At 40.0% G+C, this 27,769-nt stretch overlaps 1 protein-coding gene and 1 long non-coding RNA gene across 2 annotated transcripts in view; one reads left to right on the top strand and one right to left on the bottom strand.

The window, feature by feature from the left end:
* The window catches only part of LOC121069875, an 86,516-nt gene that overhangs the window by 54,501 nt on the left and 4,246 nt on the right, over nucleotides 1-27,769 (top strand). Inside the window, exons 6-10 of the long non-coding RNA XR_005819703.1 lie at nucleotides 962-1,145; nucleotides 13,359-15,884; nucleotides 16,424-19,058; nucleotides 22,170-22,246; nucleotides 25,348-25,483. This is a non-coding gene — a long non-coding RNA (uncharacterized LOC121069875). The remainder of the gene's footprint in view (nucleotides 1-961; nucleotides 1,146-13,358; nucleotides 15,885-16,423; nucleotides 19,059-22,169; nucleotides 22,247-25,347; nucleotides 25,484-27,769) is intronic.
* IL21 (interleukin 21) lies at nucleotides 1,139-13,363 on the bottom strand. Its single transcript, XM_040556398.1, is given in 6 exon segments — nucleotides 1,139-1,898; nucleotides 1,900-1,950; nucleotides 2,370-2,506; nucleotides 6,308-6,343; nucleotides 6,467-9,078; nucleotides 9,124-13,363. Coding segments are annotated over 5 exon segments (420 nt in total). The 5' UTR covers nucleotides 6,593-9,078; nucleotides 9,124-13,363; the 3' UTR covers nucleotides 1,139-1,828.

Genomic DNA, 27,769 nt, shown 5'->3' with positions numbered 1-27,769 from the left:
TAAACTGAGTAGCTTAATTCCAAGTGTCAGTTCAGTTTTAGAATATTAATTTTCGTGCCATAATGTGGAAATATTGAGATATGATAGAACGTTACTCAGAAGAAAAACATTTTTTGGTTTTTGAAACAAAAATATAAAAGACAATCTGGATCAAAATTGTCATCAGCCAGAAACAAGGAGATGCAAGGCAAAAAAAGAATTCACTGTGGAAACTTTGTTCACTGTTGTCCTGAGGATCTTCCTTCCTCCTCTTGACATATGTTTTGAAGAGATGCACGTTTCAGGACAGTGAAAATGTAGAGGCAAAAAAAAAAGCTTTTGTATTAGTTTTCCTTTAGGCTAACTATTGTAGGAATGGAAATGTTTTTATTAGTACCCTCATTATTTTGGAGGTAACTAAGCTTGCAATTTTCCGTCATAACACTCAATGTAGTTTTCCAGTTTCCTCTCTATACCACATTTCTACTAAGTAACGAGAAAGTTTGATGAAAGGTTAATTTTACTGGAAGGCTTTACACTCCCTTCCAAGAGCAGTTTCTTGCGGGGCTAGTATCTCTTTGGGGGGTAAATTAACAGCTACTTCTCAGCTGGAAGAGTCTCAAGGTACAGAATGACTGCAAGCAGAATATTGTTGTATATAATTAACTTACTAAGAAATAGTTTTAAGGGCTGTGATACTTGCTTTTATTTAAAAATAGTAATAATTCAATGCTAAACTGGCCAAACTTCCACAGAAACGTTCAAAATGCTGAAATGCAAACAGTGAAGTTTCCACATAACAAAAACTTGACAGTTTAAAAAAAATTGCAATTTAAAACCACTAAAATAAATCAAGAGTAAACAGAAGGAATAGTGTTATGGTGCATGAATATAAGTGTAAAATATTCTGAGAAAGAGCAATATGCTTTTGGGCTGCTTCACTCTGAATAATCAATTACTGTATTTGTTGGTTCTCTTGCAGTGGCCAGTCATCCAGCCAGTCATGCCTCTGCTGCATTTAGCCTGTTAAATTGAAGGAGTCTAGGTGGAATTCCATCTCCAGAGAGATGTTTTTCCACCTAAAATTCTGCATCCCCGCTTGGAGATTTTGAGTTAACAAGTTGAAACCCATGGCAAATGTGCCATTAACTTCAACGTGGAAACAGGTCAGACCCATATCATACTGTATAATCTGTAAATGTTTTTCCAGTAGTTCTGTGAGAGTTAAATGCAGGATATTTTTCTCTAGTTAGCTAAAATACAATCTATGAACTTAAAAATAGTTGTGTGTGTGGTATTGTTTTAAATAAGGAAATCAATCTAAGTAAGTACTTCTTGAGTCTTCAAAGCCTCTGATAATTTTTTGTTTTGTTTTTTCTTTAAAAAGTTTCAGACACTTCTGTATGATGTTCATTCGAGATGAATGCAAAATAGAATAGCAGCCATCTCATGTATTTCTCGTTCAGCATAAGGTTATAGTTAAGTCCCCTATGTGAACCTATTTTTGTGAAATTACAATGTAATTTTCCTCTGTAAGGTGAGGCTTGGATCACTTTTAAAATAGCATCTGTCTTAAGAATAGCCATCCAAATAAGCCTCCTTAATACTGGGGAGAAGCTTTCACTTACCACACACACAGAGCACAGCACAGTAGCAATGAAAATATTTACATTTTTCACGTTGTCTTAAATAGTATAGTGTCTGCCTTAAATAGTAGATTTTCTGTAGCCTTCAGGTCTCATGTGTCCTGTATTACTCCTTGAAAAACTGTGAAAACAACGCAACGTTAGGGATAATGGAAAATACAGACATTGGTTCTTGTTTACAAAACATCAAAAAACAGAAGAAGTCAACTCTGATTGATTACCTTTTTCATCAACTTTGAGAAGCTCTTCAAAAACTCCTTGGGGATTTTTCTCGTAAGATTCACATGTAGACTCACACTGCTGAAATATAAAGAAATTCATGCCACTTCTAAAGAGCTCATCATAGTCATAAATAATGTTTAAATATTTCGTACTGATCAAGCAGTAATCTTTGTAATCAAAGCTTTTACAAATGGAAGAACTGAGAGACAGGCTATTTCATAAAGGGAAAGAAAATAATAACTACACCTTTCATTCACATTTTTTGCAGTAATCCCAATCCTTTTGTCCTGCACATCACATGGTTGCCATTATTAAAGTGCATAGACACAACTGACTGATAGGAACAGAGTGAATGTCTCTCTTGGAAGTGCAGAAAAATGGATATTTTTAATTTCCAAAGTATAAAGACTGATCTGTTTTTCTAACAAGCTTGGCTTTTACAATTTCACTGTTGTAGGTGGTATTTGTTACAGAAAGTAGGGAGCAATGGTCATGATTATGAGCATTGTCAGGAAATCCTACCTTTCCAGAGTCTTGAGAATGGGTCTTTTCAAGATGTTAACTGTTTTGATGAACTTAGAGTTTACTTGGCTGTTCTTTGGCTGTAATTTCAGTGTGCCATTCTGGAAGCAGGTCACAGCTGTGAACAGGCATTCGTCCTATGGGCAAGAACACAAGGAATAATTTAAAATGAATGTTGCAGCATTTTTTTCCACATGTTAGGTTGTGATTTATGCTCAAATTTAATTATGCAAGGTATTCATTGAGAAGATTCAACAGTCCTTTAATTGTTTTAAGTTACTTTAGAAGTATAAGAGATTATTAACCTTTGATCTGCCTGTTCTTTGATAATTGCTTAAGTATTTCCTCATCATATAAATGCCTAAAATCTCCCTTTGGATTTTGATCATTACATTAATTAAAAGAAAATGCTACTAAAGAGTAGATCCCATTATATGCAGCAGATTTTCACAAGCACAGGCATGAATATTTTCTTTTAAAAATATTCCTAATCTCTCTCAGGGCTGTTCCTCAATAGTACACCTGAGAATATACTTCTTTTTTCCTATTTTTGTGCCATTTCTCATATTATCTACTTACTAATTAGAACTGACATAGAACTGCATGATTTAAAATGCTACTTAAATATTCTCCCTTGATAGCATGGGACATGGAAGCGCTGAAGTTAGTAATTTTACTGAAGAGAAAAGAGAGAGTGAGGATGAGAGATAGGATAAGGAGCCAGGCTCCTAGCTCGAATTGTCTTGCCAAATTGCAGGAAGTTCAGAGCCATGTTAAACCTGAGTCAAGGCCAGTGAGCATCATGTGTGTCTAACTTGAAAAAGAAGCCATCACTTGGTATGCTGTATAATGGTGGTGTAATTCTTTTGTTGCTGCTAATTATCTGGAATTAGAGCAACTGCCTTTTTCCTTTCATGGTGCAGTTACGTATTAATTTTTATTATGCTAACAGACTACAAAGCTTTCCAGAATTTCCTTTCCTGTGCAGTGGCTGTTTCCTTGCTGGGCACGCAACTGTGGAAAATACCACCAAAACCAACCTATTGTCAATAGAGAAAGAAAAGCAGTGTTTACTGAAGCCAATTTCTAACATGTTTTCCATTTTCCAAAGAAAGAAACATTTAGAAATGCTGATTATGCATGTTAGAAAGGCTCCAAAGACATCATCTTTGTTTTGCATACCAACTGCTACCAAAGCTGAATCTCATCTGGTTTATTAGATGCCACAGCAGTTCACTGCTTTTGCAAGGACAAGGCAACCTCCGTTTATGTTGCCTATAACAAATGTTAATAGCAACATCTTATATTGGTTAGATACATTTTATTTTTATTAAAAACCACACATTTATGTTTGTTTCAGGTTTCTTACCGTAACCAGACTTGCTTACTGGAAAAAAAAAAACACTCTTTTTAAAAGAGATCGATTTTCCAGCTGAAACTGAAAACATTTTGTGCCTCATCCGTGATGAGCTGAGAAACCAGCATTTCTCATATATGCTGCTTTTTTTTCTCTTTTGCTGAGTTAACAGTTAACTGTAAGCAGGCCGACAGTCAGAGGGCCACAAGGACTGCATTTTGTTTGTCTTGCAATGGATTAAGCACTTTGATAAGAGGCATTTAAAACATGGGCTGCTGGTGATGTCTGAGGGGCGCTAGGTAAATGTGCAAAATAGCTGTCAGGGAGAATTTGCAGAAATGCTCTGCGCGAGACTCTTAATTGTACAGATTACCCTGAAAAGCCTGTACTTCCTGAACTAGCAACCAGCAGGGTTAGATGCTGATGTGATGTAAATGAGCATTGTGCCATTGGCTTCAGCTGCAAGAGCTGTCACCAGCAGCAGATCGTATTCTCCCTCCTGTCTTGAACCAGTTCAGTCTCAAGACTACTTTCTCAACCTCAGCGTGTTTTCCTCCTGAGTTGATGTCCCCTATGTTTTATTCTTACCTCCTAATGTATTTTTTTAATAATTTCACACTTGAGTGTACAGGGAAATGGTGTGGGTTTGAAGTGGGGCTAACAGTCCACACACAGGAAGCTCAAGGAAGTCAAAACCAATAGTGATAAACCACTAAATTTTGGATATTATAAAAGGTAGTCTTCTTCGTTCATATTCAAGGTTAAATTCAAATCTGGTATAAGCAGCTTGTCATATAAATAATATTTTGATATTTGAAATACAGTTACATGAAAGACTTTTTGTTAAATCCAGTTTCGTATATTCAGGTGTAAATATACCCAGTTACCTAGTTATGAGTGCAACTTTGGCATGCTACAATTCATAGATAAGCATTTGGACAACTCAGTAAATGCAAATTTCACCACGCAGGATGAAAACCTTATTAATATGATTGCTGGTAATTCCTACTGTTAGCTTTTCATCAGAGATCAAACCTCTGTCACACTGAGTACCTTCTAAATACCTGAATTCGTTATCTCCTATATTTTATGATGGAGGTACTCAGGACCTCCCAGAGGCAGCCTGTAAAGCCCTAAGCTGCAAATGAACTGTTGTCTTCCTTCCTGAGGTGACCATGTTTTTTGAGAGAGAGAAAAAAAAAAAAAAACACTGATGAAGCGATTAGTCACTGGCTCTATTTGCTTGTTTCAGAGGTAGTAGCAACTCTGCAGTAAAATGACAGCTAATCATCTGATTCTTTTCACTTTGACACTACAAGTTAGAAAGAGTGTTAATGAAAAAAAACAGCAATTAGCTAAGGTGCATTACATTTTTGCATTGCAGTTGTTTCTAGCAATGAGTTGTTTCTAGCAATCTTTTTGGTCATGCTTCTCTATGCTTTTTGGCAAGTAAAAAACGCGCCCAACTGTAAACCCTAGGAGGAGGCTAATGAAACCTGTATGAAATGAGGTGAGTTTTTTTTCCTTTCTGCTTGTTAGTATTTTGCAAGAAAGTTTAAAGCCCTGCGTAAATAGCTTTATACTCTGCAAGTTGTTTTTTAATAACTACACGTAGTGAATACTTTTATCTGTCAATCAAAATTGCTTGCTTTCTGAAATAGTTGTCAGTGCCCAAAACCAAACATAATGGGTAAATTTAAGACAGCAGATAACAGGAGAAGTATTACATTATATCATCTGTGGCTAGTTTTGGACCTTCGTTGCATGTTTGGGATTACCAAAAGAAGGCAGAATGCATTTAGTTTCTAAGCTAGTATGTTACTGGTTTTAGTATTTAATGTTGGTGTAAATCCCGTATCCTGCCACTGTTAGGCATAAACACACTTTCTATGACTCTAATGTAACTTACCAAGAAGTTTCTAACCTTGGGTTACACCAAATATCACCATTAAAAAATGTCTAAGTATTAACGTGTACAAAAAGGGATCTACGGAGACCTGTAGTTGTTCTTTTAACTAGTCATAATGTAAAGAGAATACTTTCAGAATGCACTTTTTTCTCCTGTTCTACGTGATAGCACAACCCTTGCCCACAAGCAGTCTCACAGCAACCAGTGGGGCTACATGCAAGGAAGCACTATGTATACGGTCTTACGGTGGGAGGGAAAGGGGGCTCCCTTTAGGCTCCATGCAGCGATAATACCAGTGTGGTTGGAGCTCATGGTAGCTGGAGACGCTTCCTCTCCCCAAAACTGCATCCCCAAGAGCATTGCTAGTCATGGAGGTCTTGTATGAATCCCCTACTCTTAGCATTGAATAAAAGGAATATGTACAAATTGGAATCTGTGGGTGTGCTAGAATACACACAGAGTAGTAACCTACTAATTAAGATTGCATAATATAAACACTTCTGACATTAAAAACCCAGGAATAAGAAACTTTTATCAAAGCATTTCAAACTAGCTTGCATTAAGAGTTCTAGGTCAGAGATACAAAAAAGAAGACATCTGCCATTTGTCAGTGGAATTAACCATACAAAATAAATTTGATATAATTAAAAGGAAATGTTAAAGCAGTCTCACCACAGGGTTTTCTGGTGTATGCAGCAATTCAACATCCTACAATAAAACAAATCTAAGTTAGAAAAGTTTAACATTGCAGTAATACCCCTCAAAAGTTACATTCTAAGCAATATCTAATGCTTGAAAATAAGTTCAGTAGTAGACAAATACTTTGCTTACCTTATCTTTCACTACATCTTCTAACTGACCAATTGTCTTTACAAGCTGTTTGTATTTCATTGCTTTTTGTGGAGTTGCAGTCAGAACCATACTGGAACAGAAGAAGAGCACACAGAAAATAATCATCCTCCTCCATGCTGATGAGTTTTGTTTTAAAATGTGTTAGGAGCAAAGTTGTGCTATCCAAGATGAATGCTTGAGCTTGAGCTATGCTCAGGTATGCTGCATGGCTACCTATATATTGCTCCTTGCTGGAGATGTAAAACCCACCCATTTCAGTTTGAAAGCTTTGTAGAATGGATTAATGAGTAACCTTTTTTTCTTTTCCACTGGCTAGGTGTATGTATGTGAGCTTGTGCGTAGGGGGCAGGGATTGATGGAGTGAATGAAAATGTGCCCCATCTGCACATTGGACAGGAAAAAAAGAGAAAAGGGTGAATTCCCATTTTCGCTTTGAGTCAAGAAATGAACGTAGTAAAAGTAGGTACTTAGAAACCACAGACCCAGGTAAACAAAGATTCTGCATTTTTTTCCTGCTTCTTGCAGCAGTGAACCTCTCCAATCCAACTGAAGCTCCATTTCATGCTGATGAAATATGGCAGGACTTCTTTTAAACAGTTTTAATGTATTTTTCCTACTTTATAGCTCCAAAGGATGTGTAGCTTGTTCCCCTGATGTCTGTGAACTGCCACTTTTACATTTGGCTTGGTTTCTGTGACAGCTGTGAGTAAAAGCTCATTTTAGCGTTCAAGCAAGCTGAAGTGCGCTTTATATTTACTTCAATCTAATTCCAGATATTTTAATAGCATTTTAGAGAGTATGTCCGTTGGGGTGTGAAAAGCATTTGCAGGAGTCTGAGCTCAAGGAGATGCATTGCCATGGGAGAGGTAAATCCCCATACCATGTCCATTCCCAGATGAAATGATACTGGAGGATCAGGGGCTAAATCCCGGTGAGTCCCTCAAGACGTTACCATTTGTGCTGTCAGTAGACCAGTGGTTATGGCAGCTAAATGTTCAGTTAGGTTTGCCACAGTTAGGCTTGAGGTTAGTTTTGCAACTTTATGCAACCCTTTCAATGGAGATGTGATAGTGAGACCAGAGAACTCTTTTGAAAATATAGAAGTGCATTTGTTTGGTGTGAAATCCATTGAAAATATATACTTCACAAAATTTAAAGCCAGAATAAAACCATCAGAATGATCTAAGAAATAAGGCATACTCCTGTGATTGCCTTCAAAATTAATTCCTATTGTAATTAAGTACATAGGCTGCTTTTGAGGAAATAGTTTTGAGATTATTACTTGAAAGATGATGCATTAATGACAGCATTTTTTTCCAACAAATGCTGGTAAGGAATGCTCTCTTATGGGGACTTCCACAGATGCCTCCTTTCTCAGTGAGTTCCATGAAAGTTAAAGGTGTTTGAAGGTACTCTTCTCAAATGTGCTCTTATGTATTTATTTATTTTAATTTTTTTAGATCAGTTTCCTCCAGCCCAAGCGCAATTTTTGTCACTGTCTCTGAGCTGCACTGTTCTCAGAAGGGCTCCGTGTGGGCACTAGGGACTTACTGTTCTGCCACCTCTAGGAATCAGATGATTTCAAAATCACTGTTCCTATATTTCATCACAAGGAGGAAAAATGACTTTTAAGTGGCTGTTACGTATTATCACTAATAAATGGTTGTAAACACTGTGGTATGACCATTGAAAGGTTTGTATATAGAGCTAGTAGAAGGCAGATAGAGTCACCTGGACACCTTCACTAAGGTGAATAAAAAGGTGCTTAAGAGTCCTAAATCTTGGGCTCTGAAAGTCCAGAGATTCCATGTGGCTGTGGCGATGCCTTACAAAATCTACAGTGTATGGGACTTCAATTTAAGGTTGTCTTTAGCTAGAATGCTAGTGTAATAAGCTAGCATTGTGTAAAATGCTTCTGTGTTTACCTGTCTGGTGAATCTGGGCAGTCAAGTGGGATGACCTATTTCTGGCTGTTCATGTCAAAATGATCATTTCAGCTGGTGAGAGATTTATCTGGCATACTCAGGTGAGTTTGTCTTCTGTATATGCATGTTTATTCACTGTACACTGTTTCTGTGCTTAAGCCATTTATAATCTTTAAGAAACTGGATAGCTTAAAGGAATAATTCTTATAGGTGTATATGTGTCTACACAAATGCACTCACGCTCTCAAGTATGCATGCACAAAATCTCTCCTGGTGAAAGGGATAGCTAATCACACCTGATAGAACAGAAATCCTGAAGAATGAGAACAGAAACAAGAAAGAAGAAAAATTTTCTTCTATCACATAGTCTAAATTTAATTTCTTGAAGAAAAGGTAGTGCAATCATTTTTTGTATGTCCCTTTTGAGGGACGTACTTTGAAATCATTTTAGATAAGCAGCCCAGCTGGACTGTGAAGTGGGGGGTGTCTCAGGTTTTATTCTGAAGTTGCGTTAGTTTATAGCTAAGGTTCATTAATGGAAATCAGAAGCAATAAAGACATTTTGTTTGATAAACCATGAATTTATCTCCCTTTTCCCCATCTTATTCATGAGAAGCATTGTAGGGTAAGGTGTTTTTTAAGGTGTAAAGCTGCTTTTTTAAGCAGCTTTTAAGCTTTTTTTTCAAGGTGTAAAGCTGCTTTTTTAAGCACCTTTTTTAAGGTGTAAAGCTGCTGAGGCCATGGAGCAATGACTTCTGATAGTAGTGTTTTACAAGAAGGTTGTACTTAAGTCTGCTCCTCTTTACCATAAGTGAACCTTCGTCATCATTTGTAGGTTATCAACATGCATTGTATTCTCAGTCCAGTTTTTGACTATGCCATTAGAAGTGTTAATAGTAAAGGAGCAGGCTGGTGGTAATGCCTGCTGCTGCTTTTTGTTGTCAGGAGTTCAACTTTGAATTCTTTTGAGGAGTTCCTTTGAACCCAGCTACTGTAGGTGATAGTGTTAGCCCTGGCTACTTTTATTTTATGCAGCTGTATGTGACTGATAGGTTGGAAGCTTCCCATTGGATGTGGGATTGCCTCTGTTAGCCATATCCTCATTAGATGGTTGGCAATTACACATGCAGAGATGCTACTGCAGAGAGTCGGCAGTGATGAGGCAACTTCAGGACCACTCACAAACTTTGGTTAGCGCTCTCCTTATATTTTCAGAAGTGCAGGACTTGAAGGGACAACATTGAGGGCATCAGCTCCTGTCCCCTGCCATGACAATATATCATAATTATTTTAACAGTTGTGTTTACCTCTGTGGCTGGTGTGTAATTTCTCTGTATTTAGCTCAGGAGCTTTCATGTTGCCAGCCTAAATGCATTGACTGTTAGTTTGGCCTCTTCTGTTCTTATGCTGATGTTGTCCTTCAGCCTAAGTCATTTGTCTCCCCTGCTCGATGCTTCCTCATCTGCTTAGCTTAGAGAGAGCAGTCATACTTTCTTTGACCCTGAGCTAGACAAAACAAGGTTGGTTAGTGTACCTTTCCCCAGTCATCCCATCAGTTCTGCCCTGCACACCTCCAGTTCATCTTTCTTCACTGAAATGGTAGATGTTATTCTGGATGAGGTCCCAACATCTCAGTGTGCAGTAGCTATAATATTTTATCGTACCAGCTAGAAATGCTTCACCTACTATGGACTAATGTTGTGTTTTTGTTGGTCCTTGGTGGTTTGCTGGACAAGAGTAATGCACAGCTGCATTCTGGATATTGCTGTATCTCTGGGAGTCATTTCCAGATACTGGCCCTGACCTTTACAGTCACGTTTACCAAGATACTACAGCTCTATAGTAGAATCATACCTGTGTAGCTAACAGCCATTTAAATTTTCGTATTTCGTGTTTTCCCAAAATTGTAATAATTAGGGATCTAATGCAGTGATCAGGTCTTAAAATACTGCTGTTTCTGGAGATACAATATGAATAACAAAAAACAATGAGATAATTGTGAGGCTTAGCATTTTTCTAGCCTGGATGGTCCTGAGATGCTGTTGCTTTAGGAAAGACAGCAGTTATAATGGTAGACAAAATCAGATTTAAATTCACTGAACCAAGCTCAAGTGTGATGAGAACTGTTATAAAATTCTCTCTTTGTTTTGAGGAGATTGTGTCATTGCAAGGTTCTCCGTTTAGCAAAGCTGTGTTGTTGGGCAGTGGCTATCCCTTCACATTTAGGTTTACTTAATGATTTGCAAACTAAGGGAGAACCCTGCTGATGGCCTGGCAGGTTGTGTGTGCTGATTTTGTATGGTACTGCACCGTAAAAGGCACTTTATGGTATTAGAGATGAAATTTTTTTATGTGAAAGGTAGATGGTGGTCAAGATGACTGCATATTTTACAATGAAACCTTCTGTGTGAAGGAATGTCTGTACCACAACACCAGAGGCGGTTTGTGCAGCAGGCAGTAAGTGAAGCATTATCACTTTCTGCCCAGAAGCATCACAGAAATACGGCAGCCCTCACTCATTTACTGGTCCAGCAGGATAATCCATGGGTTTGCTGGAGATACACCGGTGAGATGGCTCTATCTGAAATAATGCTCAATTAAATCCATTATATAGTAAATCAGTTATAAAGCTGGTGGAGCCAATAGAATGGGAAGCTAAACAACCGGTATTTGGTAATGTGGTAGCAGGTGCTCGCATATCATTTCCCTAAAACCGTATAGTCCTCTGTTTTGTGTTAGAGGCTGTAAAGGCACAATAATTGCTTGAAGAAAGGCACACTGACAGAGAAAGTGAAATATAAGGACAAAGAACTTCCTTTATGTCTAGGCAGTGGAGAAAACTCCTTGATATCCCTCTTATCAGATAAGAGCAAGCAACATGCTTTGTGTATACGTCACTTCTCTTTTGTGGCTTAGGAACATGCTGAGTCAAATAATGACACTCTCTCTCACACCATCGCTTGCCTGGCCCTGGAGGGCTGGCTGCAGAGTGGAAATCTCCCATCCCTGGCCCACGAGGCTGTCTTCCTCTTTCCTCTTTGCGACATTGCCACTCCACACCCAAGTGCTGAATGAAAGCCCGGTTCCCCCCACCCACATTTTCCTTTACAGTGTAGCTGAATGGAGGCTTTTCCCATAGCTTAGTCATTGCTATGGCTCAGCCAAAAAAGAAGCCTGTAACTCACAGGGCTGCTTTCAAAGAATTTTTGTAACTTATGTATGTGACATTTCATGTAGATACTGTCTGCGACATGGGAGGAATGTAGGGGAGAGAGTTATGCTGGAAAATGAGAGACTTGGAAGAGGACCTCTGTATATCAGATTAAGGAAAACTATTTTTCAAAATATTTCTGACAGCTCTGCAAGTCCATTCTGCCATCTCTAAATCTTATTTTCTTATTTGTAGCTTTTGTATAATTCTTCCATCTTAGCCTTGCTTAGAAAAGAGGAAATCAAACCACAAAAAGCAGGGAAAAATATTACTAACTCCAATTTTTATTTACTATAAAAATCAGAATAATTACAACTCTGAATGTGGTGCATAGACACAGAAAAATTAACAGACTACATATAACACTATAAAACCACTGAGATTCTCCATAATGCTTCTCCACAGTTATGTTATAAGCAATTTCTAATCCATATTAAGGTGGGCCTAACACTGGCTAATAAAAGGTTCCATGCAGCAGATGAAGGAATTAGAGGAATAAACAGAACAGCTGTTACAGGAGATTGTGGATTTCTGTCCTGAAAGAATGTGTTGAACGTAAAAGGAATGCCAAGCAAGAGCTTTTATTATGCAAGATCCTTCTTATATCATGGAAGGATGATTACATTGAGCTGAGTGTTCAAGACAATTTCTAGTTGCTGGAAAGCAAGGAAAGGAGTACAACAAGCACTCGCCTGGCCGGGTTATAAAGTAAAATCGTAGAGTTCATCATTGACAAGTCAAATTAAAGTATCTATATTGTATTCCATCTCTTCCGTGCTTATGAACACTAAAAGAACAGAATCACTCTCTTATTCTCCTGTTTGTGATGAGAAGTGCAGTAAAACTTCCATTGCCATACTTGCCCAACCAGATCAAACTCAGGAGCAAGAAATTCCCCAAATGCATGGAATGTCTTCCACGTGAGGGCTAAATATGAGACTCTCCTAGCCCCAGCACTAGTGTCTTTGAACTAATAAAAGAAGATGGACAACTGGAGCACAACTAGTTTGCAATCCTGAAGCCAAAAAAGTATCATATCTGTCCCATTCATTTTTCAAAGCCAAAAGCCATTGAGAAGAGAAAAATATAACCTGCTATATAGTACAGAGAAATCACTGGACGGATTTCTGCTGTCTGCAGAGAACTTCTGTGAGTGCCAGGGAAGCCCCCTATCAGCAGTTTGTGGTGGGAGCTGTGAGCTGGTACCTATGTACCGTGGGCATGCCTGCATTCAGCCTCTAGCTATTTCCAGATTTAAAAATCATTATTTACACTTCTGGTTGCAAACATCACCAACATTAACATTATAATCTGTGGTTCTCGATTGCAGTTAAGGCTGAGATACAGTGCCACGTAACAGAAAAGAGGCAGTGTAAGAATGAAAGAGACTTGGTGGATGGAAAGTAGAACCAGCTTTCAAGAACAGGCAAAATCTTTCTGAATATAGTACAGCCCTGCTCAGGGTTTTATCTAGGCTTTGGAAACTGCTTCAGCTAGTGAAGATGCAAGAGAAATGCAAAGCTGTTTGCAAATGTTCCTATACTGCCTCGTTTGCTTTGTACAAGGCATTATTGTCTTAGTTCTCCCTTGTTCAGCAAAAGTGGGTGACTGACTATAAAGCAGAACAATTTAACGTTAACAGTAAATGTATATATGTTAAATACCAGGTGCATCCTGCTCCTAGGTCAGCCCAATGATGATTGTTATGCACATAATCTTCTTGATGTATTTGCAGCCTTATCAGCTAACAATGACAAGCTGTATCAAGAAGACACCCTGTTGTCATCCAGAGCCCGAGACAAGCCTGGGCCAGCTATGCACAGAACAAAATATTGAAAAGAACTGTCCTTTGGTGGTCACATGCTAGCAAGTCTTCCTTTTAATGTTGGAGCAGCCTCCCACCTGCTGGGTCACACCTTCCTCTGCATGTAGGATGGAAGGAGCCTTGCTGGGTCACTGAGTCTAGGCTTCTGCCAGTGCAGGCATCCACGTCATATAGTCCCTTTCACATCTCTGCTAAAAACTTCTGCATGGGGCATTATCACTTCAATCTTTGTAACGATAAGAGATTAAAGCTTTTTCTGTGCTTCTGCTGTGTTCCAGCTTTATAGGGCAATTTCATTTTATCTACAGTACTACTAATAATCTTTGCCCGTTACTAAAGGACAGCCAGCTTCAGAAGACAAGGCAACAATTCACAGGAAGTCAAGATTCTACAGTTTCTTTAGCAATTTGAGGGCAGAAGGTAGATCTTTGGCTTAAAGACACAGGTGTAAGTAGAAGTGGAGGCAAAAAAAAGAGAAAAGTCAGTGTTCCTCTTTGGTATTGCAACAATGGATTCTCCTGCAGCTCTGCTGCTTGGTGGCATTGCACTGTGGATCTCTAGGTCTTCTCAGGAAACACGGTCAAGCAGCACGCAATCTTTCTACCACAGAACTGCTCTCTATATGTAACGCATTTCCTGACAACTCCAGTAAGAGACAGCATGGCCTGCAGTGTGAAAAGCAGTGATGTGGTAGTACTGAAACCCAGAAGTAAATGTCATGTTCATTCAAAATGTTCAGAAAGAAAAATCAAAAGAGATATATGCAGTTGTTGGACAGTGAATGGAGGAAGCAGAACGATACAATACAAAATGCTGCCTTTGTTCATTCATTAACGCTAATGAAGAGAGGGAACAAAAGTTAGAAGAGAGTTGCTTTGATGTTACAGTATCAGTGCTATCAAACAAGTTAAAACCAAACCATTACAGGTTCAAGATGGACAAGTCTGGTGCAGATTATGCTGCAGTCTCTGGCAACGTGTGAGTTGCATAACTAACTACTCCGCTGGCTTTTGGACATTCCTATAGCCTGACATGCTTTGCATAGTGATCAGCATGACATTACAGCCTGTGTTTCACTATCAAAATTAAAGGCTTGATATGGATTATTTTGGAAGTCACTCTCCAGGTTTAGTGAGGCTGCTGTGCTGGTGTGGGATCTCTGCAGCTGTACAACTGTTCCCCTGTTATGTGGTCTGGAGCAAACGATGGGGCACAGATGGTGAGGGACTATGGCCTCTTTCCCCTCCTCTCCAGCAAGTCTGCACTGAATTTTACCTTCCTCACAAATACATTCTACATTAAGTTATCTTTAAAATCAAATGCAGCTTTTCACTTTTTATTATGCTTTACCTTTGGGCATGTCTTGGTAGAAGCAGATGACTGAGTACTGCTTTTATTTCTAACTAGTTTCACTTTCTGGTTCTCATGTATTACCAAAATATTGCAGTCTTTTGATTGAACCAGTCTTCATATATGTGTAAAAGTTTACGTGCATACTCAGTTGTTGGTAGAATTATTTAATGATAATACTGGTTTAAAGTTCTGTAAACTCATTAACATTGTTCTCCTGCCACGGTTTTTGTTTCCCAGGCCCAGGAACTGTCATGTCATACCATGCTAGGGCGCTTCTGTAGTACAGCAAGATCTGGTGAGGGCAGAGCAGCAGCGTGAGAATGCACTGGAGGATGTGGTCTACCTTCCCTTGAAGTGACTCCACGTACCAGCTTGCAGACCAGCTTCTATGTACACCACTGTGATGAGTGCTGCGAGCCACTGGATCAGACATCACATGCCGTTTACACTTCAGCTCCTGCAGCAGAAAAGACACTGCAGTGTCATGCTGCATAGCCAAAGGGAAGGCTGAGGCCAGAGCCACCTCTGCAAATCTCTGGATGTAGTAATGCAAGTGCTTTCTTCAGCAGCAAAGCCATTTAAAGAACTTGCTACTCCAGGGCACCACCACTGTTGTGGCTCTGCATCACAGTGTATCACACTGTCAGGAGCCTCTGTTAAAGCTGCTTGGATCAATGAAATGATCCAGGTTAAAAATCCCTCTCGGAAACAGCTTGAGAGTTTGTTTTGCTTTGTTTTAACCAGAATCATTTCACTATCAATTCTACTTTCTCCTTAGCACAACTGGCAGATTTACAAACAGCAGTGAGTTGCTAGAAGTCAGAAACTCCTCTTCTACTGGCTCTGTTGCTGATCAAAACCATGGATCGCCTACGCAACAAGTACCTCCTTAGCACACAAGGCTGAGGGGGCCAGTGAGTATCACTGAGCAACAGCATTCCAGGAACAGCACTTCAGTGCCAGTGCAAACAGAATTAAGTCCTTTAGTTGTGGCTGAAATATGGTTTCTGACAGAATCATTTCAAGGAAGAGGATTTAGGAAATCTTAAACTCTGCAGACTGGTCTCTATTTAAAACTTGCAGGTATAATTTTCTCATTCAGGCAGGTATTGTTGGTTTGCTGATTTTTTTAATTTTTTTTCCCTATGGCAGTTATACCAATAAAGTCTCTGATGTGGTTGCAACTATACCGATCTAGAATTATATAGAATAGAATTACTGGAGTAGAATAGAACTATTATCTGTATATAGTCTAGAATGCTAACTATCCTGTTTCTCATACATGAATTACTCTGTGAATATAATGCACCTTGTTATGACTTCATACTTAAACAATGAAATAGCAGATTTATTTACAGGAGGTTAGGGAGTGCTCAGGGCTAACTGCCTCATACAGTCCTTAACAGATAAAATTTAAATACAGTATCTCTGAAATAAAAAGCTTCTCTCACTAAACTTTTTCAGAAGCCTTTCTCTCTGCCTTCATCTATAACCAGACATATAACAGACATGAATGTATGTGCCTGCATCCCCAGTTATATCTTTCATATGCACACATAAAGAAATGTAAAAAGCTACACAGCACAGTTGCTTTGCATAATGAGTTTCATTTTTTTTCACAGGTCAGCACCTTAAGCGAACCTTGGAAAAACTATTGTGTGATCAGTCATCGCACTGAAGCAGCAGCACCCGTTCGGTAAAGGCAGTCTTGGATAAAAAGCTGAATGCTGTGGTTTCAGTGACTTATCGTTGAAACCTTGTGGTTTCTGTGTAGGAGGTTATACAAGCTGGACACGTTTTGACATCCTTGTTTCTGAGCTGTGAAATCTGTACATCTAATTTATGAAAATTATCTCTGGTTTAATTTTATTCTTTTTTTTTAATGAAGTCAACATATTTTCCCTGCATTCAGTGGAAACAATAATGGAAATGTTTTAAGATATACTGTGAACCTGTTTTGACCTTAAAAGGGAGGAGAATCAAGATATTCTTGATTATGATTAAGGTCTAGGAAGGAAATAAAAATTAAATACAGGGAGTTGCAAGTGAGAAGAAAGTATTTTTCAAGTGTGAAGATAAATAGAGAAATTAGCTATGGGAAGTCAGATAATTTAGAATAAAACATGATACTGGTACTACTTAGGATAACATGCAATATCTGTGGGCTTTCAGATGGTCTAAACACACTAGTAAATTTATACACAAGGCAAATGCAAGACTAATGGATCTGCAGCAGAAACAGTTGAAATCACACACACACAAACACAATTCATCACTAGATCAGTTAACGTGCTTTTTTCTTTCCTAGTTTAGTTTACTGCTAATTCCCATGAATTGGTTCAGTTCTTTGCCAGTTGAAATGTGCTAATGTTGGTGCAAAGGACAAAGCAGGTATGCACAGCTGGAACTCGAAGGAGAGGAAAATATATTTCTTGGCTTCTCTGTGCTGTGTAGTTGTAGAAGAAACGCGCCATGTCTGCATTGCCAAACTGGATTTGTGAGAGTCATGGACCCACCTGCATTCCCATCTCTTCCTTACTTGTCTGCTGCCTTCTGCTCTGGTGAGCACCTACCATCATGTAAATCCCCAGAAAGCTGAGCTGTGGCAATAATGGATACCCAAGTCTGTAATACTGGCAAATCATGATCCCTTCTCTGCCATGAGCAGCAGAACCACACAGACTAACAGCAAGTTCTGCCTCTGTCAGGTAAGTTCCCAGAAGCACAGACACCATTCCCTGTGCCCAAACATGGTAAGTGAATGTACGGAAACGTATTTAAAATGATCAAAAACCTGATCAAAGAACTATTTTCTGAATAGAAAGCAAATGTGAAGAAAAAGAACATGCAAGGTACAAAACAAAGTTTCTTGCTAAAATGTAAAAAAAAAATAGACTACCTAGGTGAAAAATAACTACTCAGTGCATTTGTGGGAGTACAAAAATCTGTCTGGAAGCATTAGTCAAAGATTATATAATACTTCTGTGTAAGCAGAGATTGAAAGTGTGACCACCCACTATCAATTCACTTCAGGGAGGACCAGCAAGATTCATAGTAATAATTTTAAGTAATTTCTATATCGAAAAATCAGTAGAAAACAATAGATTTTAATTGGTCCTGGTCATTGGTCCTGATAGACCTGTTCCTTTTCATAAAGGGGAAAAAATTTTTACTCTAATATTGTGCTGTTTACTGGAAAATGTCTTGTCCTGCTTGTGTTTCTTTCCAGAAACCTGAGCCAATAATTATTGTAGCTACAGCTGCAGATAAGTATACAAGAAAATAATAAAATTACAGTCTGAAGTTACTTTTCTGTATGAATGGTGTTTTTCTTGCCTGTTATTTATGGGCAGACTTAACACTTGACATGGGGTTCCTTGAGCAGACAGTGCTGTTTGTCTGAACTAACTTACAGGAAACTGAGAGAAAAACGAGGATGCACTGAAGACACTAGTCCAAATCAGTGGAGGCTATTGAAAATAATATTTTCCCACATAATTATTTTAAATGTGGAAAATGCAGACAACCAAGGAAGAACCAACCATCTTTTGAGCATCCAAAATTTACTCAGGTGCAATATGTTAAGATTCACTATTCCTCTCCATATATCTGGATTTTCAGTCCATATCCTGTTCCTCTAATTATCACAAGGATTACACAGCTACTTTGTAATTGAACTCGAGCAAAAACTGTATTCCTGTTCTCTCTTTTGCTGTGTAACCAAGCCTACAGTTCTTCAGATGCTTGGTTGGCAGCATTTTTAGGTGGCTTCTTAGCCACTACGCTACCTTTCCACTTGCCTCTCTGGGGCTGCTGTCCTCCTACCCTATGAGCCTGTTGCTGGCCAGGGATAGACAGTGATACACCAGCGCTGCACACCTTCACCAGGCATGCCTCTCCCTTCCGGGACTGTCATGGATGTAGGGTGCTGCAGAGCAGAAACAGCAGCTTACATCTCCCCTTCATCAGACTTCATCCCCCAGTGTTGAAGACCCAGCTCAAAAGCCACAGGAGGCTTTTTTTTCCCCCTTTTTCCAGTGCCAGCCACCCACCAGCTTTGTGTTTGCCTTTCAGGGAACAAACTCGCTCACTGATGCAGCCAGAAACGAGCCGTGCTCTGGTAGGGAGCTGTTAGACTGGACCAGCCATCCCAGTGGTCTGGGTACAGAGACCCTGTAGCAGCCATGGTGCCTTCCCAGTGAGATGTGCTTTTACCAGCTGAGGAACGCTGCTGTAGGCCATGGGCAAATGACTGAGGTAACAGTGGAAGCCCCTTGGTGTTTTCATATTTTTTTTTTTGAGGGTATTTTTTGTTACCCCACAGCCTAGAAGGCTACACCTCTTCTGTCATCCTCTTCCCCCTTTTCGGAGTACTCATTTTAACTCTGATCATTCTGGCCATTTGATTTACGAGGGCGGTTGTCTTTGCACCACTGGGCATGGAGGGCTGTGACAGCAGCAGGCAGGAGAAGGAGAGGGTGGATGTGACAGTGTCCTAACCAGCCTTTACCTTCAACCCAGACCTTCACCTACTGCTGTCATCTGCAGAGCCACTCTAGCAACTGTGTATGTGCTTGTAGCCCAACCACAGCCAAAACAGAGTCATAGAACAGCTCCGGTTGGGAGCGACCTTAAAGATCATCTAGTCCTAATCCCCCAGCCATTGGCAGGGACGCCACCCACTAGATCGGGTTGCCCAGGGCCTTGTCCAACCTGGCCTTGAACACCTCCAAGGACAGGGCATCCACAGCTTCTCTGTGGGCAACCTTTTCCAGGGCCTCACCACCCTCTGCAAATAAAACACTAAGAGCTTAAATCAGTAGGAAGCTTGCATTAGACTGGTCAGAGAGTGCACAGGCAACAGTACAGTTAGCCGCACCACCTTGATCTTCTGTAGTTGTGTGTCTATGTCATGCACCACACAGTAAGGAAATATCGATTGAACTCCAGAGTCTGCAAAAATAATTGTATTTGATGTTGCTACACAATGGGTGACAACACGAAGGGAAGTGGAAACACTAAAGCTGAGAACTCTTTGCTTATGTTCGGATGAGAATGTCAGAAACAGCCTGAAGGAAGAAAGGAGACAAAGATGCAATTTCCAAAACAGTAACTGGAGATCAAAGGAGTCTGAGAGGTTCTTTCAGATTGCTGTTTGTGGCGGAGCTGCATGAGAAGATTGAAGATGAACATTATTTTGGAGTATTTCTGCATACTGCAGAAAGCAGTAAGCTCTGTAGCTTTCCTCCTGGTTCTCTTCTTGCCATTGCCCTCTGCGTTTTCTGAGTTGGCCATGCTAAGTTTTTCTGAGAGAAAAGCCACCATTCACTTCACTTAAATCATCTTTAATTGACCAAAGATTAAACTATTTTACCTTCTGACATAGTCACATGCCATGGAAACTCTCCTTACTCATTCCCTGACCTGCCTCGATTTCTCCTTTATTGCTAGATCTGGTTTGATGCTTTTAAGGATCAAACAAAACATGTTTTCCCTCTTACCGTTGTACTTCAGCATTTTCTCTTTGATTTTATTGATTTTTCCAATTTTTGTCAAAACTAATAAATTGAAACAGCAAAATATTTCATGCTGACACTTTTACGTGAGCATTTCAGTTTTCTGTTTATAATATTTCATTCTGAAGTTTTGTTTGTAATTGTTTTCAAGACCTAGGAAAGAAATCTTTCTTCATAGTCTGATGCAGAATTTTCAATCTGAAGTGAGCTTTTTTTGCTTGATCATCTCAGTAACTGCAGTGCGATTTGTGCCCCTGCAAGTGTTTTCTGGTAAACAAAAAGGGCCCGTGCTCACCCTGTTTTGGGTGACCAGCCTAACATTTACCAGTCATTATCTGTCTTTGTTAGGTCTTTATGATTTAATACACATGCCTGGTGGCTCTGAAACATAGCTGTGCTTGATTTTTTATTTTTTTTTCACAAGTGGGGCACAATGCTACAGTTGTATGCAGTGGGTAATCAGTACTCCAGAAAATAAAGGACAAATAAGTAACTGCTTAAGTATACAAGGAAAACTTCACCTTCAGCATATAGAAACTCGGAAATGAGTCCTTACCCTCACAATTTTAGGCATGAAGGTTAACTGGGAAACTTTGTACTGGGGGAATGTGTGGGCCCTTTACCCTAACCACCCATGTGTATCTGTTTAGGTCTGGGGGCTGGACAAAAGGCGGTGTCCTTCTACTTCAGTGATGCTTATTTGTTTCTAACAAGGCCAGAGCACGTTTCATTGACTTACCAGACCAGGCTAGGGAATCTGGACTTGCCAGCTATTATGACAGGTAGTTATTTCCTTTTTTTGTTTCTTCGTTTAGAAGAAATTAAATTGTGTGCCTTTTGGAATTTGATGTGTCTTTAGATCTAACCTCTCACTGATGTCTACAGAAAGACAAATTTAACTTTTTTACTTTCAAACATTAATAGTCAAGAGAAGCCAATATTTTATTTGATAAAAGCTTACCTTCTTACTTAGGTAAAACATTGTTCAGTATTATTACATCTGTAAGTTTAGTGGAAGATGGCCTAATACAGGTTGATGTGGACTGCTGTGCTATACTAGTTCTGTGGGCTTGTACAGCACTCTGTGCACAGTGGAAAGGGTATATAAGAGCTTTATTTATCTATTAACGATTCCTGTTTTAACCCCTGATCAGAAAGGCCAGGCTAGGCACTGGAAGCACAGCGAGCGCCATGGCTGCCGTGGGCTTCTTCCAAGAAATCTGTACTCCTGCCCTTTCTGAAGGAGTCCAGGGCAGGCCACAATATGGGGCTCTCAAGGCTTGCTTGAGGAAAAGCCTCTAACCCAGCTCTGCATTTCTTCAGTATAAAGGAGATATCCCAAACTAGAATATGAACTGAGCTTTCTCTAAGACTGGTATTGTGCATTGGTATGAACAAGACCAGATCGGTAGTAAGAGAGAGAGATTACGCTGATATGAATCAGAGCACCCTGAGTCCACCCCTCCATCAGTTCAGTCTAGTACTGAGAAAGCTTTTCAGGTCTGATTAGTCATTTGTGTTAAGTGCAATAAATGCCAGAGAAACTAATTAAAAAAAACCAAAACACCAAACACCTCAGTAAATGTGAGGCATAGCTGCTCTCTAGTGGACTTGTGAATAGTGTCAGCAATGTAAATACAGTTAACATCCCCAGAAGATAACCATGTAGATGCTTCTGCTGAGTGACAGAAAGAGGATGAAAACTTCCTACACAGTCTTGCTGTCTCTCACCTCCTTATGTAGCTGACTTACACCAGGGTTACAGTGAAGAATGCAAAAGCAACTTAAAAAAATACGTAGTGTCCAGTGCTGTGGTGAGCGATATTTCATTAAGCATGTGTTTTCCTTGCAGGGGCCAGTGCTTCCATTTAGCATCATGCAAGAATGGCAAATATCTTACAGCTAAGGAAAACTCATGTATCAGAAAAGGTGAACAGGTGTGCAAAGTACAAGTGTTTATTTCCTTGTGCTAATGCCGTACAGAAAGAAAGCAGAGAAGAAACCAGCTACTGCATGTAGGGCTTTGACATTTGGGAAGGTGAGGTCTTCTGAGTCTTTCCCAGGAGAAAAACTGCTGTTTTCAGTGGGTTCAAAGTTAAGTGTATCAGCATGTCCCCATATAAGTGCATGCACACAGAGGACCTCAGGCAGGCTGTCTGCCCAGCAGGGTCTGGGCTGGCTGTGGTACACAGCAGCACTCAGCCTGCCCACGCTCACAGGGACAGCACGGGGTGAAACGTGGCATTTCTGCTCCTGACCTCTGCAGCAGCAGCTTCACCGGCTCAGTGCTTAGGTGGCTCCCCTCTAGATGTCAAGGAATTCTCCTACGTCCACCAAATGCTCCCAGAATGAATCTGCTGCCTGTATTTGATTTCTTGATGGGAAGTCCCTGAAAGAATTTCAGAACTAATCTATTGGCTGCATTCCTTTATTGCAGTAACTTCAGCAGCAATCAGTGTCAGAGCTCATGAGCAGCCTTGCAATAACTTAGGATTCAAATAATGTAATTCAAACCCATGGAAGGTTTATGGATGTGCCTGAAAAAAAAAAAAAGTCTTTAATATGAACAAAATGATGTGTATGACAAAATAACCAGTACTTAACCCAAAGTAGTGTTTATACATTTGCAAGAAGGTTTGCTTACGATGTAGGATATATTGCACAAGCAGCTTTAGAAATAACCTGGACATCCCATTTCTTAGATTTCAATGTAAATTATTGAGAAAAATAATCACACCGTAATGAAGTCTAGCAAAGCACTGAAGAAATTAAAAAAGTAATCTCTATTATGAAGTTTACACTATCTTAATTGTTTATGTGTGTGTTAACTTTACCTTTAATATTAAGGTATTTTGGTGCAGTGCTAAATACAATGTATTTGGAATTTTATTACTTAATTCAAATTTGAATGGACAATAGCCACCTTAGCCCACAGAAACTTATTTAAAAAGAAAGAAAAAAAGGAAAAAAAATCATTTGGCTCCTTTTGGGAGTTCTCTGTTCCACTCCAATTAGGAGCATACTATGCTGCCTGGATAAAGTCCCAGGCCTCAAGAAGATATGACTTGCTTTGAGCTGATTCCTAGAGTATTTTATAGTAGCAGTAGTGGTATGCACTTTGTATAATGGAAAATAGATGTTGCAGTAAATGTATTGCAATCACTTATAAGACTTCTAGAACACAAGTATGGAAGGTATAAGGAAGGGCTGAGGGCACTTCTAGTATATACAGCACCCCGTGTTGATGTAATTACATCGACAGAAAACGTCCTTTATCAATACAGCTCTTTCTACCTAGAAAAAGGTTTTAATACGTTCTGTTGGAAGAATTGAACCATGGGTTATCTGTCTGCTGTTGGTACAGTATAGCTATATCAGCAAGTTCTATTAAGTACAGAAAGTGTGCCACATCCTTCTTCCTGGTGGTCTGTTGCTGAAGAAGAAAACTGCCTGAATGATGACTGGGGAATCTAAGTGGAATTTCACCTTGGCTGGTGCTGTTAAAATTTCCATCTAGTATCTGGTAAGGGTTTTTTTTTTTTTTTCATTATTGACCGTAACAGGAAACACAAAGGAAAAGTGCCGCTGTGTTCCATTCTCACGCTGGCACTGCAGAAGTACCTGGTTCTGTCACGCCATGGTCTGGCATGGCGTCAGAAGGTATGGAATATCTCTAGCCATTTCTGCATGAGAGCTGATGCTCAGGGGAGCACCAGGGATTTTCCTGCCAGCCTTCATGCTGCGGCTATCCCTCTTCCCCAGGGCTCAGACACCATGCCAACTGTGGTGCATTGATAGCCTGCTAATTAGAAAATGCCACACAGAAAGCTGCCCTTAGAGATAGGAGGTAACAGCATCCCAAATCTTAAAGGCACAACAAAAAGAGGAGTTATGGGTGAAGACATCTGCTCTTCAAGTACATTGTGATGACACCACGCTGTTCCAATTCATACAAACCCAATTCATATTCAGTTGGTTTCAGCCTTGTAAGCTGATAAAATGCCTTCATGATCATCTCAGCAATGTTAAAGCAATTAACTTCCCAAGTCCATGCATCCTGTGAAAAGAGGACACACATGCATATGGCACTATGGCTAAACCAGAAGGAGGATGCGTAGAAAAGTGCATACTCATGTTGGTATAGCCTGAGTGGTTCTCAGTACCTTGATATGAGAGAATACGAAGTCCGAGTTTGCTACCCTTATTAACCACCAGATCCATCTGTTAGGGATGGGACTGGGGTAACAAAATGGCTTAGATGTGAAAGTTTTCAAAGATGAAAAATAAAAATAGGGAATGCTTTTTGTCTCTAGTGAACCTAGTAGGCTCTTCTGAAGGGTAGCCTTGATCTGTGAAAATGTATCAGTCTGAGCTGTGCAGAGGTCAAAATATATATTTGAAAACTAATATTTTCTATTTCCTTTTTGTTCAACTTCCTGTATGATGAGCCCAAGTTGTTTATTCTTCTGAATGATGCAATGGGTTAACGGATAGTATGTGGGTTATCAGTAAGGAAATCTGAAGGTACAAGGACCATAACAGTACCTTATGTTTCAGTTTGATTAAACTGGTGGAATTCCGTGTAAATGGAAAATTGTGAAGGCGTATAGCCTTTATTTTATGAAGAGGATACAGTAGGAAGTAACTTAAAGCACAGAGTATCGTCTTATTTCTTACTTGTAAATAACGAAATGTCTTGGAGTCTTTCAACTGAAAATCCACACATTCCTTTTACAAAACATAAAATAAATGCTTAGTCCTTCCTGCAAAGGCGGAGATTTAAGGAAATGTGAATGCTTAGAGGGAAGATGTAATGGATTTATTTAGGAACTAAGATAAGTCGCTAGGAGGTGGCCATTCTCTAATTTAACTTGGACAAATGGCTGAGTTTTCTTCTGGAGAGTGCCTTGTGTGGCAATCAGCCATTTGCATGGAAAGGTACTTTACTTGCCTTAGAAATCTAAGGAGGTGGAGGCTATCAAACAGTTTTTTGAAGTGTATCCATGTTTTGTTTCTTTGCTTCTTTATAGAATGCAGCAATGCAGAGTAAGCTCAGTGGCCTTTTAGAAATAAAGAGTTGTTGCTCAGAGAAGCTGCCTCACGGGGACCTCCACCAGGCCAGGCATTGTCCAAACCCTCGGTGCAATGCAGTCTACTCCCCTCCAGGTAAGCCACGAGAGGTGCTTGAGCATCTCTCCAAAGGAGAGACAGACAGACAACAGTACGAGCAGTTACATTCACCATCGTGTTAACTTCATGGTTCTGAGCTACACGCAGATATCAGGAACATGCCCTTATCTTATGTAAAAATAGATGATATTTATTGTATGTGGATAGCAAGAAAGGTTTTCTTTGAGGTGGGTCTCCTCACGTTGTTTTTTTGTTTGTTTTGTTTCGCTTAACTGCTGTTGCTTAAATGGAGATCAATAATAATGTTTATTAAAAAAAGGCAGGGAGGGAATGCACTTGGTTTACCCCACCTTAGGACTGCACGTTGGTGTTCTGAAACTAGGGTGGGGCGGTTTATATTTTGATAGACCATTATCTAGGAGGGAAGCAAATAACCCGAAACCTCCCCCTTTCAAGTGGCCATGTTCTAAATAGTGTTTTGTTCCTCGCTGATTACACCGTTGCTGATGTGCTGCATGGCTGTGCGTGAGAGCAGCTGGGAGCTAACAAGGTCATTACACTCAAGGCTTCAGATGTTGTTTTATTTGCTGTGACTCAATGTGGAGGACAGCAGCACAAACACCCGTGTTCTCCTGGGCTACTTTTTCCGTATGCTCCGTTCACAGTGTAATGCTGAGCAGATCAATAATTAATCCTAATAGATTACACACAAGGGAGTAAACGAGCAGTAAGAGGTTTAAAAATAATGAAGAAGCTGTAGCAGGTAAATCTTGTGCAAACTGTTTTTAAGTGCTGGTGGTTTATGCCCTAGCACCTCATGGGGCCACTCAATTACAGAGGCCATGCTCTTTGTGCCACTCCTGTCTTCCCTGGGCTGTCAGAGGGGGAAGTGACTTCTTTTCCTTTTTCCAAGAGCTTTGAGTGAAAAAAATAAAATAAAAGCCCCAGCATTACATTTAAACCATTAATATTAAATCTTTTACATGACTGAGGACTGGACCTAACTGAAGTACATGATCTAGGACGTAGAAAAGGAGAAGAGTAGAGAAGAGTAGCCCACAGCTTCCTTTCCAGAAGCCCTGACTCTGTTGATGAAGGGGTTACCCTAACTTTTGATATACAGCCCAGTAGAATAAGCAGGGCTTGGAGTCTGTGAGCTGCAGCAATCCTGTGGGCAGTGCTGTACTGCAAAGGGTGGGTGGAACTGAGCTGGAGCTTACTTTGTGCTAGAATTAAATCAGTCTTGAGCCAGGTTCCCAGCAGCTGGCTTGTGGTAGCGTAGACATCACATCAGTGCAAGAAACGCAGTCCACATGCACCGCTGGTTAAGTAATCCTCAGGTACCTAGTTGGAGAGCTCAACAATGCTCTCAGGCTTACAGCTTGATTTTTGGGTGGTCCTATGTGGAGACAGGAGTTGGACTCGATCCTTGTGGGTTACAACTCGGTTGATTCTATGATTCTACAGTCACTGTAGGATTTTTGCCTGAATGCAGTACACATTTATGGTTTGATAGACAATCTTGGCAGGAGTTACTTAAATATGAGATGAAAATATGAGAAAACTAGATGAAAATATGAGGCGACTTGAATATGAGAAGAAACTTTTTCATGGTGAGGGTGACAGAGCACTGGAACAGGCTGCCCAGGGGGGTTGTGGAGTCTCCTTCTCTGGAGACATTCAAAACCCGCCTGGACGTGTTCATGTGTGACCTGATCTAGGTGCTCCTGCTCCGGCAGGGGGAGTGGACTAGATGATCTTTAAAGGTCCCTTCCAATCCCTAACATTCTGTGATTCTCTGAGTTTGTACATTGAGAGGTTTGAAGAGGAACGCAACTAACTGAATGACATTCTAGCCACTCTTCAAACTCCTCCCATTGTTAAGATTGTTGCTTACATGTGGGTTGAAAAGGAGAAATATTAGGTCCCACATGAGGATGTTTTTGCTGCCACTCTCGTTCAGAAAAAAGGATTCATCATTGGAAATATTGGGGATGTGACGTAGTCTTAGGAGAGGACTGGAAGGAGCCCTGAGAGGTCACTTCGTCTTCCCCACATCTATACTTGGTGTCTCTTTCTCATGTTTATTCACAATAGGTGCCGAGAACAGGCAATCTAAAGCAAGAACCAGGGCTCACGGCCCTCCAGGAGATGCAGGAACATCATACACGGGCCAATGCTAACAGAGGAAAGGAAGGCTGCTGTACAACTCTCCTGCAGCCCTGCTCCCCAAGGTCTGCGAGGTACACAGGCGTGAACGTGATCACGTTATAAATGGCTAAAGGGAAAGACAGGAACTATATGTTAGACCTAGGGGGACTT

The sequence above is a fragment of the Cygnus olor genome, chromosome 4 (genome assembly GCF_009769625.2).
Source record: "Cygnus olor isolate bCygOlo1 chromosome 4, bCygOlo1.pri.v2, whole genome shotgun sequence".
In the NCBI taxonomy this organism is placed as follows: domain Eukaryota; kingdom Metazoa; phylum Chordata; class Aves; order Anseriformes; family Anatidae; genus Cygnus; species Cygnus olor.
Note: the sequence above shows the minus strand (reverse complement) of the source record. Positions and strands in the feature narration are given on the sequence as shown.